Raw genomic sequence first — 12,793 nt, 5'->3', positions numbered from 1 at the left:
TTAATTCTTAAATGTGCTTCAAAAATGAGGTAAAAGAGGGTGAGTTGGCGCACATTTCGTGTAAATTGCCAGCGAAAATTGTATCTTCATAAAATGTTACAACATTATACTTGGCTTGTTACTTTCATTCTTAATTTTTATGAAAAATGCAATACAGCTAAAAATTAAGAGTCAAATCGCATATTTATGCGTCTTTTCAAAAGTAGTGCTTTGCATCATTTCTCCTTGGATGTTTGGGTAAGATGGCGCAAACGTGAATAGTTATCTAAAGATCGGTTAGTATCTATATCTAAACACAGTACATACAAAACACTTTTTTTGAAAGCAGCAAGACAAAGGGTATTAAAATTAATTGACTAAAAATTTAATACATATTTCAAACCCTGAGAAAACCTTTTTTCCTATTTTAAATTCTTTTTTTCTTATTCAATCCTTTGACAATGGTTACTGGGGGTAAAAATCTATCCTCAGAATTATGACAGGTTACAATAGTAGTAGTCTTACCTTTCATGTTGCGTCATCTCTCCCTGAAACTAGGTGCATTGTCTGTGTCTTTATTTAGTGTGAGATGGCACATTAAGTTTCTTGTAGTACAAGTAATCAAACAGCTAATAATGTACCCAGAAATTCCTTTTGACAGAAATGGACCGAATAAGTTGTATTCATCGACATAAACAGCAGATTTGTTCGTGAATTATAATTTTTAACACAAATGAAGTGAAAAATCAAGGGCTAGAACAGGGTACTTTTCATAAATATCAGTATTCCCTGCAGATAAGGGCTATTTACGGCTGTGTAAACACGCATACGTTCAAACTAGGTACGTAACGAACATTCACAACACACTTATAGTGATGTATAGCGAATAGCAAAAGAAATAGAGCAACTGCGCCATCTCACCCTGTGTTAGCTTATGTTTCACTGTAGCTGTATCAATAACCAATTATTTGGAATATCACATAGGATTTATTTTACTGATGTAAATATGTTACCTTACTAATACGAAATATAGTGAATGCTTCTGTGTGTTGTATAAACGAGAGCGCATTTTAGTTCATTAACTGTATTTTTTGTATGATTTTCATATCCATGCTTATTTTTACTAGCTAATAATTATTGATACTTAAACATTAAAAACGTTAATGAAATATTTTGGCCTGGGTATAATTTTTTATGTCAATAAATATAACGTCCAGCCCTTTCAATTTTTACTCAAATGAAATTTATTAATTTTTTGCTATTTCAATAGATATAACTTTTTAACAATTACAAACTTTCTGGAGAACGGTAACTTAAAAACCACTGCTTATTTAACTTTGGTTAGAACATTTCCCTATGGTTGATTCATGATATGTGAAGTTATAAAATAAATAAGTCAAAAAAACATAATGGTTTATAAAAACAATGAAAATAAAAAAGTAGTTAGTTATTTTGTAGATACTATGGCGTGATAAGAAAGTAAACGAAGGTGGTGGTGTTTGGTTGCAGACGACCACTCTGATTGGCCTCCTGAAGACTGCTCGGCTGTTGCGGCTAGTGCGCGTGGCTCGTAAGATAGACCGCTACTCGGAGTATGGGGCTGCAGTGCTGTTGCTTCTTATGGCGACATTCGCGCTCATCGCTCACTGGCTGGCCTGCATCTGGTGGGCGTTCTTCTCCGTGTTCCCCCCCCCCTCCGCCCCCTCCCTCCCCCACGACAACTCCCGTTTGTGTTTCAAAATCCTTAGTAATGCCGTACGTACAAAACAAATAGGTAGAGACCTGCAAAATTCGCGGTTTCGATGGCCTTCAGGATAGACTGCACATACCCTTGCACACTCGGGCAAATAACGCAAATTCATTCGCTGCCGACTTGTAAGTCGTCTCAGCTGGTTTGTTTGTGATTCGATTCTTCTTTAGTTGAGGGTTTATAACTGGTTGAGATTCGTCCAGATGAACAGTAAGCCAACAGCAAAATTATCTAAGAGGTATATGTGTTTGAATTCTAGCCTATCACCGAATGAATCCGCGAATTTTACAGGTCTCTACAAATAGGAAACTTTCTAAGAAAATAATTTTTGAATCTTGTCTTTTTACTGCGTTCAATTTAAAGAAATAAATCTTTGAAACGTAAGTGTAAGTGTTTTCAAGATTGCATAAGAATGGAAAAAATTATGTACGTTGAAGATTTTCTACAATGTGAAATGTTGTTATAGATGTTACTACAGAACTATTTGAAACGAAAAAAAAAAGTCTTTTTACACTTTGTTATTAGCTACTCAAAAATGATTTATTTATTCTGGTCGAGAAGTAGATATCTATATTTATTTATTACACACGTATGCTAGTTTTAATGAGAAACGAGTTGATGATTATATTTAATAAGATATTGAAATCATGTTATTAGCTCATTTTAATTTATATAATGTTGTACATTTCTTGATTCCCATAAAATATTGGTTAACTCGTTGTTAAATCAATTTTTGTGGTCTATTTAAAATCACTTAAAACAATACGCTCGTAGCACGCATGGTTCAGACACTTAAACATTTTTGAACAAAGTAATATCACAAGGACAAAACAACCCCTACTTATGGTGATTGAAAGTAACATATATAAATCTACAAATAAATAAATTGATATTCACATATATTCGCTGTCATTATGGCACGACAGCCTCGATTAAAAAAAAAAAAAAAACGTTAAATAAAATTATCATTTCAGAGTGATTTCAAAACTGTCGCCGATGCTCTCTGACCGATTCATTCTCTTTCCAAACAAATTAGACTAGACTTATACGTAAGGGCATGTATTTTTCGTGAAAAAAAGGTCGCCAATTAGACTGCAGGGAATGTGTCTGCACAAGATATTGTTCCTTTGTAATTGGCGTACGTCTGCAAAAGAAGCCATCGCCCTATTAGGCCGGGCCATTCAGGACGAGTTTGATTCCATACTGGACGGCAAAGAATGGTGTGCTGACAATGAACATTCTCCTGAAATAAACCCATCCAATCACGAAACTCAGTCAATGCTACAAAGTAAAAAAAAAAAACAGCTTGTCTGGAAATCTCTTTGCTAAAAGTACATGGTCCCATATATACATATCTCTACCTCATTCATTGAACCCAGTCGATAAATTCTTCGGCTATAAAAATCTTTGGCTACATCAAGAACGGGAACGGAGTGACAACACATGAACCTAATAGGCCAACCGTCATATTATTCCCAAACTTCATTTTCACTGTCTTTTATGGCACCCAAATATGTCACTTAGAATTACTGGTCAATCTTGCCTATTAGATAATCAAAACCATTCCACTTTGAAATTTGCGTATGTTGTAAGCAACATCACTTGTCGTTTCTTCTCGCCGCATGAGTGCAGGGCTGTCATCGCTTAGCTGAATGATTCCCTGTTTTCTCTTGATATTGGTTATGTAAGTCCATATTAAGTCATTGTTTAAGCACGGTGCTCGCTCCTTAAGCACGATGGCAAGATACTCCACTAGATGGAAATGGGGTGAAGTTGGCACAATGTATTTAATATGGGACTATGGCTTGGTGGCTTACAAATCGTTAGGATTAGCCATGTTCGGGCGTGCTCGCTGCTTGTTGCCTATGATCGGAACGCCGGAGGCCAACTTATATGAAGTCACGTTCACAATTTTGTTTTTTACGCCACCTTGCATATCCATAAATTTCAAGCTAGGAAAATTGTAAAAATATTTAAATTTATAAAAACTATTTAAATACGGATTTAATTAAAATCTGAGTAAAAATTAAGCAATTTCATCATGGAGTCCTCAGTAAGATACCGACGAGAGTAATTTCATAAAATATTAATAAAAAGTTCCCAAAATATATTAAAAATTCAGAAAAAAATTGTTCAAATACTTTTTAAAAAAAGTATCTACTTCATATACTTCAGAGTTATTGGTTCTATTTTCGAAGCTTGTACTTGTGAAAATTTAGAGCCAATTTTCAAAAAAACGTTTCAACTAAATGATTAACTACTACCAAACTAGATATTATACCGATCAATATGATGTCATGGGAGCCATATTGTTTTCAGTTATCGATACAAAGAGCTATAGTTAACACACGTCGTATGCTAGAGGGTGCTGCCGCCATCTTATTTTCATAATCGATACAAGGAGTGCTAGTACGATGCAGTAAATATGTCGTTTGCTAAGGTGCGCTGTCGCCATATTAGTTTAATTTTTATCTGCTAGAGTCAGTAGAAATTATTACCAGACCATCTTGTCAGTCATCTTGGCCGCCATATTAAAAATCCGTTATTATTAACCTAGAAACTCGGAAAAATTTCCAAAAGAACATTTACTGAAAGATTAAATCGACTGCATTGGCCAGAACTAGGCTCATTATTTTCCAAAAGTAATTTTAATATTTATGTTATGAAGAGTGTTTAATACGAATCCACAGCTGAATATTTTGCTTGTATGTTAGAATTTTCGCTCAAAACAACTAGGATGCCTACAATATTGAGAGAAGTAAATATGAAATAGCTGGTTGTGAATTTTGAACACTGTGCCATTGACGTTTTTTAGAAATAAGATTCTTAATTTTGGAACACATAGTAAAGTCCAGTAAATGGCTTGGTGTCCCCATTAATTTCTTTTTCTTGTGAATTGATTACAGAAACATACTTTAGCAGCTAATATATTATTTTCGCTTTGATTATCATTATTTTACATCATTTTATCGATAAGCTTTATTTATTTTATTTTTAATTTTTTAACAGGTATGCGATTGGGAACGCAGAGAGACCCGTTCTAAAGAGTAAGGTTGGTTGGTTGGACATATTGGCCAACGATACTCACCAATTCTATGGTCCCAATAACACGGGTGGACCATCTATAAAGGTGAAATTTTATATATTATCTTAGCTTTTTAATAATAACTTGTAGATTGATTTAAATGAAGCCGTTTTATATACATAGTTAGTGCAACCGATTCATTTGTAAAGTATAAGAGTGATTGCTAATCATACTCTCTAACTTTTGCATAAATCATTTCCTTTGTGATCATTCAAAACGTTCTAAAGCTATTCTTTCTTTTTCAGTCTCGCTACATAACAGCATTGTATTTTACTTTTAGCAGTCTGACATCGGTAGGCTTTGGGAATGTGGCGCCAAACACAGATGCAGAGAAGATTTTTACTATTTGTGTTATGTTGGTGGGATGTAAGTATTTGAGGAACCTAAATCTAATAGCCTTGTAGAATATTAGAAAATTACTATTTTTGACGATTAATTAATTAAAATTTCTTAATTTATTCAGTGCATAAAATGAATTGTACACATAATAATTCACTTAAATCTGAAACCTTAAATTTATTCAGATCATAATGCAAAGAAACATATGAATAATATTTATGATATACCTGCTGAATGTCTGATGTAAATTGATGGGAGTGCCTGCAGTAATTTTTGCGGGGTAAGTTGTAGTGTAACCACGTAGATGTCAGTAAAATAAAATCTAAATTTTTTTCTTTCCTTGCATTAACAATGTTTTTTTTTTAATGTTTCTCAAATACCTTTAATGGGTCATCTCTATAGATATCCTTAAATATTTGATTATTATTATGTTCTGGTAACGTTAAGAATTACTGGAAAATCTTATTGAATGTAAGATATTTTACATAACCTCAGGATTGAACATCTGGAAGTTCTGAAAGAATGTTTCATTATTTACCACAATTCACATTATCCTTAAAAAAAGAAGAACTTTTAACTGTTTAGTGATGGAATGCTGCATAGGAGGCATAAGCATTTACCAGAAAAAAAATTGTTAGTGAAATTTAATATTTTTTTAACGATCAGTGTGCATTTTGTGTATGTTCATTGGAAGTGAAAAATATCCTTTATTTCTCAGTAGACAATGGTTCAAAAAGATTGCGTCCTTAAAAAACTGGCGTATTTTTATCTATACTAGTCACTAAACAATGTCAGGTGGCTGTATTTCTTATGGGACTACGATTTTGGTGGTGGTGGCGGCTTGCCAGTCGTAAGAATTCGGCCATCTTAGACTAAAAATTCCCCAAAATTCCTCAAAAATTACTCTAAATGACTCAAAATTCTTAGAAATTTCCCTATTTCGAGGGATAAGTTCCCGTTTTGATCGAAAATGCCCCGCTTTATTTCTCAAAAATTCAAAAACCAAAATTTGGAATGCTTCAAAAGAGCATTTTCCTTTGAAAGAAACCAAATTCCTAAGAGCGGCTTAAGAGTCCTAAAAGCAATCCGCCCTAAACCACCGAGTCCATGACCTTGATTTTGTCCTTGACAGTAAACTATAAATTCTCAAATTTTTGACCAAACATTCGGAAAAAATTCCAAAATCCATCCATAAATTCGCATACTAAAATAATTATTGATTTGATCGATTTATGTACTTGGTTCGACCTTGTTCGATGCGAAAATTGTAATAATAGGTAAATCAACATTATTCAATAAAATATGGTAAAAAATAACTAAAACAGGTATAAGTTCCTCATCTACCAACCTACAATTGTTTCGATCTATTCTTGACCTTTGTTAGATCCTTGACGAATACAAACATATTAATTTTACGTCAAAATCACTTATTTAATTAAACATGATGAAAAATCCTAAACGTGGCATAGGTTCCTCATATACCAGCCGTCAGTAAGCTAGCTACCGATGCCATCTTAGCTGTCATCTTGAAAATTCGTAATTATTTCGCTAGAAATTCGGAAACAAGTCCAAAAAACATTTAAAAAAATCATTAAAATAATGATTGACATGATTGATTCCCGTCTTTGGTTCGATTCACAGTCAGCAATAAGAGTAAATAAAACTTAAAATAATTTTTAAATTCTGTTTCCCAGTACCTTTTGTGGAGTTTATTCATCATTCTCTCTACGAAAAACGACTCTAAACAAGATGCCATTCTGATGAAATAAATACGTTTTCGCTATGCCTACCATGGAAGTATAATTTTTCGATACTTGGAATACCTTGCAACCAGGTATTGCACAATGTAAGGCATACAGGCCAAGTGTCTCCGAACCACGAGGCCAATCGACCTGACTACAGACATAATCCAGAATCAACCACTTCTACATGCTTCGCTTTGTGCAGGGAACTATTCGCACATCAAAGAAGTATCTTTTATACTCAAAGAACTGAGGGAAGCTGGCTACATACAATAATAACTTGTTATTAATTTTACTGGAAATTTTCATGGTTTTGTCGTATAATTTCTAGCAATAAGAAAATACATATTTCTCACGAACTTAATTATTCCGAAATGTTAAATGAATATTATTTAATAAAAGGTTTTCCATTAAGCTAATATTTACCTAGTACTTAAAAAGTAATACAGAAAAATGTAATTATTTTCCTGACTTTGAAATGTTTTCTTCCAGCTCTAATGTACGCTAGCATCTTTGGAAACGTTTCGGCAATCATACAGCGTCTGTACTCCGGCACGGCGAGGTACCACACTCAGATGCTGAGGGTTCGTGAGTTTATCAGGTTTCACCAGATTCCCAATCCCTTGCGGCAGAGGCTCGAAGAGTACTTCCAGGTAACATGTTAGCATTTCAGAGTATTTATGCCAACTCACTTTATGATTTGATTTTAATTTAAAAAATAATAATCTTTCCTTATAATTGATAAAATTTGATATTTTAGTATACAAACCTGAAAATTTATTCTTTACGTATGTAATTGCATTTAATTTTAAAATGTCTTAAGAAATATTGCGAACTATCTAAGAAGAAAGATAAAGAACATTAATGTCTGTAAAATAAACTGACAAAAAATGTTCTTAACAGTTTATACCCGGCTGAAATCACAAGCCAAGCCAGTTAAATAATCATGCCGCATAGCAGTTATTTACTTTTCACATGTTTGTTATCTAGATTATGACATCACTTTTCGATGCACCCATTTGTAAAAATAGGTTTACAACTGTCTTAAAACCTACAAAAATAAACTGAAGTGAGCAGAAAAGTTTATCCATGAATTAATTACATTCGAGCGAGGTCATTGGAGGTGACACACAACTACACAGAACGCCCAGCATTTGCCTGCAGTTATTCCAGGAAACTCGGCCGGCCACATGGGATCAGAACCTGGGTCATCTGAACTGCGAGTCCAGTGTGTTACCACTGCGCTACGATCCGATGAGTCAACTCCCCTTTTTTATCATGAACCCCGAGTAGCCACTGTTATTTAGCTTGCCTTATTGTTAGGGACCGGAAAAATTCGCGGGTTCAATGACCTCCAGGATGAGCTCCATATTTCTACGTACGCTCGGTCAAATGTCACCCACCCATTGGCTGCTGTCTTGTGAGACGTCCCAACGTAGCAGCCTGTGATTCGTATAAAGCTTTTGTTGGGTGTTTCTTATTGGCCCAAAGTCCTCCAGGTGAGTTGTGAGCCAATAGCAGAGGCATCACTGAGGTAGAACTATTTATATTTTAGCCTATCGCGAAAGGAATTAGCGAATTTTTCCGGTCTCTACTTATTATTACATTTCATTCCATTATCTCGAAAAATACAACAGTGACATCAAATTCACGGACATTCCGATCGCATGAGGGGAATAGTTAGGTACGTGGTGGGGGAACCGGTAGAGGAGGAGAGTGCTTCAGCGGCGACGCCTCTCCGACGCATGCTCTACGGTCGAATGGGCCGATAGCAGAAATGGGGAAGGGGGGGGGGAAATAGGTACGTAGCTTAGCATGCTATATGCTAGTTGTAACGGCCCGGAAGGGGAGACGGCAGGGGAGAGGTAGAAATGACGCAGCAGTGATGCTACGGAATTCTCGTAACACCGCTTGTGTGTCTTCTCCTCAGTTTTCGTAACGGCGAACGATCGACGCTACTATATTTCTTTTATTTCATTTAAAGTATCTACAATTTATTTATCGGTGTAGAAATGAGATATTTATATGTGTAATTAACTTTATAAGTATCATTAATTCATATGTAGAGACCGGAAAAATTCGCGATTTCAATGACCTGTAGGATAGACTCCATGATCCTCTATGCATGCGGGAAAATTGCATCTGCTCATTGGCTACTGACTCGTGATACCTGTTAACTGGGACGCTAATGAATCGATACTTCTTTTGTTAAAGGTTATTCATTGGCCGAGTGTCATTCAGATAAACTGTTGCCCAATCACTGATGCGGTAAAAAGGCAAACGTTTTTGGATTCTAGCCTATCGCGAAAGGAATTCGCGAATTTTTCCGGTCTCAATTCATATGTGATTGAAAATGTAAAAAACACGTATAGACAAAAGAGGTTAGCTTTATATGTGTAATTTATGTTCTATTGGAGTGTTTTTTTTCCTTTAATTTAATTTAGCTGGATATCGTGATTAAACATCATTCCTAAAATAAAAATTACATCAAGCCTAAAAATGAAAAGTAAAGGAGGAAGCAGATAAGAGGTATTATCAAAGGCAATGTGGGAATAAACCACTAAAAGAGGCGCCAAAAAGTGCCAGTAAAAGGATGCGAAAGTACCTACAGGGCGCGTATATATATATATATATATATATATATATATATATATATATATATATATATATATATATATATATTGTTCCTTTGAGATCATACCCGCATCCTTACTAATCTGAATTTTTATCTCTTGAACGTACTAATAATTCATTTATATCTAGACCTAATAAGCAAGAAGTTTCGCCTCTGCCACGAGCAGACTCCACGCACACATTTTTTTCAACTGAATCATTCTTTGAAGCTGGTTGGCTTGTAAACCTGAGCGATAACAGTTATGCTAAGGTTTGTTGCGCGATTGGACGTAAAGGTTCTAGTCACCTGCTGACCAAAGTGGACAACTTATTGTGCCTCTTTTGTTTTATTTTGCCAGTTCTACACATGCATTTTGTGTTACCTGACTGTGTTATCTTACTTATTGTATTAATAATTTGTATTCAATAGAGACTCCCAAACACAACCACTTTATTAAAGTCCTTGACTTCAAAGCGTCTATGCGCATTATTACGTATATCTACAGAACAAGCATAACCTCTTTTGTTTTAGATTTGCAATATAAGCCTAGACTGTGCAAAATTAACATGGAACTATATTTTAATTAAATTGGCGGAAAACCGTTTAATCCATTTTAAAACATTCATTACGGATATTTTTTTTAATGTTGATCCAGTAAATAGTTAATAAATACTAGCATTCAAGTAATGCGAAACTTTAACGATTCATGTGTAGATATTCTTTGAAATTTACTTACAATTCCTAATAATACTAAGTAATATACACTTAAAAAATAATTTAACTTTATATTTTGAGAGACTATTATTTTAAACTAGAAATTTTTTAGATATTTCGTCAAAAACTGTAATCGTTTGTCAAATATTTATATGAATAATTTGCAGAATGAATTTAACAAACATTTATTGCTAATAAAGAGAGTTTATTTAACACTTATGCAATTTAGAGTTTTAAAAGCTAGTTGGGCTCACTTTGCTTGTGTTTTGAGAGGAATACGCCTGGAGAAAAAAAGTGACTCTGTGGTGTTACTATGTTTTTAAGCCCTTGTAATTGGTCAAGAAATGGAAATTATTTCGTAAAATATATTAAAAAAAAATGCAAAACTTTACAAAGTCTCAAACAGTTTGTGCTTTATTTTGTTTTTAGTGTATATTTTTAATATATCTCCATTTTTGCTTCGAAAATACCATTTTTGTATATGTGTGTATTTGCATGAATATGTGTAAATTGATTTATTATCGTGATCATTAACATGTTTGGTTCTGTTTCATAGTCAATATATAAACAAGTGTAGACCATTTCCAACGGCTTTTTTTGTTAGTGAAACCCACTTCCAGTGCTTTTGTGTTAGGTATAGATATGTGTTAATTTTAAATGTCATATTTTAGTAGTTTTACAAGTTGTAGTCTGTAAACTACAGATTGTGTACTCTTAGCTTAGTCATGATAAAGTAAATGTCATGTTCTTGTCTCCATATGGATCAATCCTCTTAGGTTCATACAACTGGCATAGCAGATTTAGAATCTACTCAAATTAAAATTGATAGTGTTGATAGTAATTACTGTATGTGAATATGTGCTGGTGTAACATGTTTTAGAAGTAGGCACGGCTACTAAAACTTAATCGTTTTTTCTTTTCAAAAATAAAATAATTTCTCTTTCACTAGGATTACATGAAAGAAAGAAGAACGATTAAAGCTTGCAGGAATATAGAGGCTTGTATTAGTGGCATGCGTTAAATTATGAGAGTTTTTTTAGTTATAGCCAAAGTCTTGATAGTTGATAAGTTCAAAATATGCTTTTCACGAACTCATTATCTTACAAAAATCGAAAAACGCTGACCCCTGATTATACAAGTTAGTGAAAATCGACCAAAATTCAAAAGTTTTTCAAATAAAATCGTTTTTCCGAACGATTTAGGTCAACTTAAATCAGGCTATCCTGTAAATTAGTGTGTGTTTATTTCACTAGATTGGATAGCAGGCTTTCGTGACAGTTGCCTAATAAACTACATTGGCTGTCGAGGTTGAGTAGCGTGAAAGTGATATATTGTACCAAGGTTTCAATCTGCATTGCAGAAGGCTCGAATTATCTACCCTGAAGATACCTGCTGCAATGCAAATAAAACGTCAGGAATACCTACCATTTTGACGCACCTTAATCTTGATAGCTTAAAATATATATTACAGGATTTTAGTAAAGTCTGCACTAGTGGTCTGATGTACGACAATTTGGTCTGACATGAGTTATTTATCATTAAATAAAATAAAACAAATTAAAAATATGTTTTTAATGTCGATTAACAGAAGTGATCCATTGTCAAAGTAACAAATTAAAATAACATATTATTTGAAAAAACTTTCATAGTCAAATCATAAATTAAACAACTGTGTACACGTTAATAAACTCTAAAATACGCCTTGCTGGCAGTACAGAAAATAAAATCTAAATATTTATGTTTTGGCACATAGATCTCTATTGCTAACGGTTACCAACAAATTAGGCTAGCTTCACAACTTTGAAGTAAACGACTACTCAATAATATATATATCTACTTCATCTATTTCCAGAGGTTAATTCTGTAGGTAGTGCTATCTATGTACGTATATGTGCAACCAGGTTATTTGCGGTCATTATAAACATATTCTAAACATGAGTATTTAACAAATTAATTTAATTAAAAATTTATGTAAGAAGTACCTTGAATGAAAATCGACTATGAATTAACTCTCCGTATTATGGAAATTGCGCACTATAAGAACACAGCTCAACAAAAAATTTTACGTCAAGTCACCTTTGCAGTCAAACATATAAATCTAACAACATATCTAGTTTTTTTTTGTAGCACGCACCGTACACATGACCATTTTTATCTTAATGGTAAGTAGTATACAAATGGGGCTACTGGGACTGGGTTCTGGGTGTGGTGCTTGGTGCTAGTCAGCCATCTTGGATTTGTGACGTCATGCGGCCATCTTGGATGAGTGTAACGGGGCACAGGGTAACGGGACAAGTAGGACATTGACCTGTGACCCTCAAAATCCGCCAAAATTGGGCAAAAATTGCCCAAAATTCCTCAAAAATCGCCAAAATTTCAATTTTTTTTAATAAAAAATTCCGCCAAAAAATCGCAAAAATTTTGATAAATTGAAAATTACCGTTTTTGAGGGAAAAATTTCCCGTTTCGAGGGAAAATTTTCCGTTTTATTCCTTAAAAATACCAGCAGCTAGAAATGTCCATATGTAGGCTTAAGCATCCATGTCTACAGGCTACGATAAGCCTCTGAC

General features: G+C 34.0%; 1 protein-coding gene across 3 annotated transcripts in view; it reads left to right on the top strand.

Moving 5' to 3' along the window:
- Nucleotides 1-12,793, top strand: part of LOC134529546 (potassium voltage-gated channel unc-103) — a 408,698-nt gene that overhangs the window by 297,369 nt on the left and 98,536 nt on the right. For all 3 annotated transcript variants that reach the window (XM_063363748.1, XM_063363750.1, XM_063363749.1), the window contains 4 exons: nt 1,489-1,643; nt 4,739-4,859; nt 5,060-5,180; nt 7,388-7,548. In XM_063363748.1, the coding sequence (XP_063219818.1) occupies nt 1,489-1,643; nt 4,739-4,859; nt 5,060-5,180; nt 7,388-7,548 (558 nt within the window). The remainder of the gene's footprint in view (nt 1-1,488; nt 1,644-4,738; nt 4,860-5,059; nt 5,181-7,387; nt 7,549-12,793) is intronic.

The sequence above is a fragment of the Bacillus rossius genome, chromosome 2, assembly GCF_032445375.1.
Source record: "Bacillus rossius redtenbacheri isolate Brsri chromosome 2, Brsri_v3, whole genome shotgun sequence".
NCBI lineage: Eukaryota > Metazoa > Arthropoda > Insecta > Phasmatodea > Bacillidae > Bacillus > Bacillus rossius.
The sequence above is the reverse complement of the archived record's forward strand: the minus strand, read 5'-3'. Positions and strand labels throughout refer to the sequence as shown.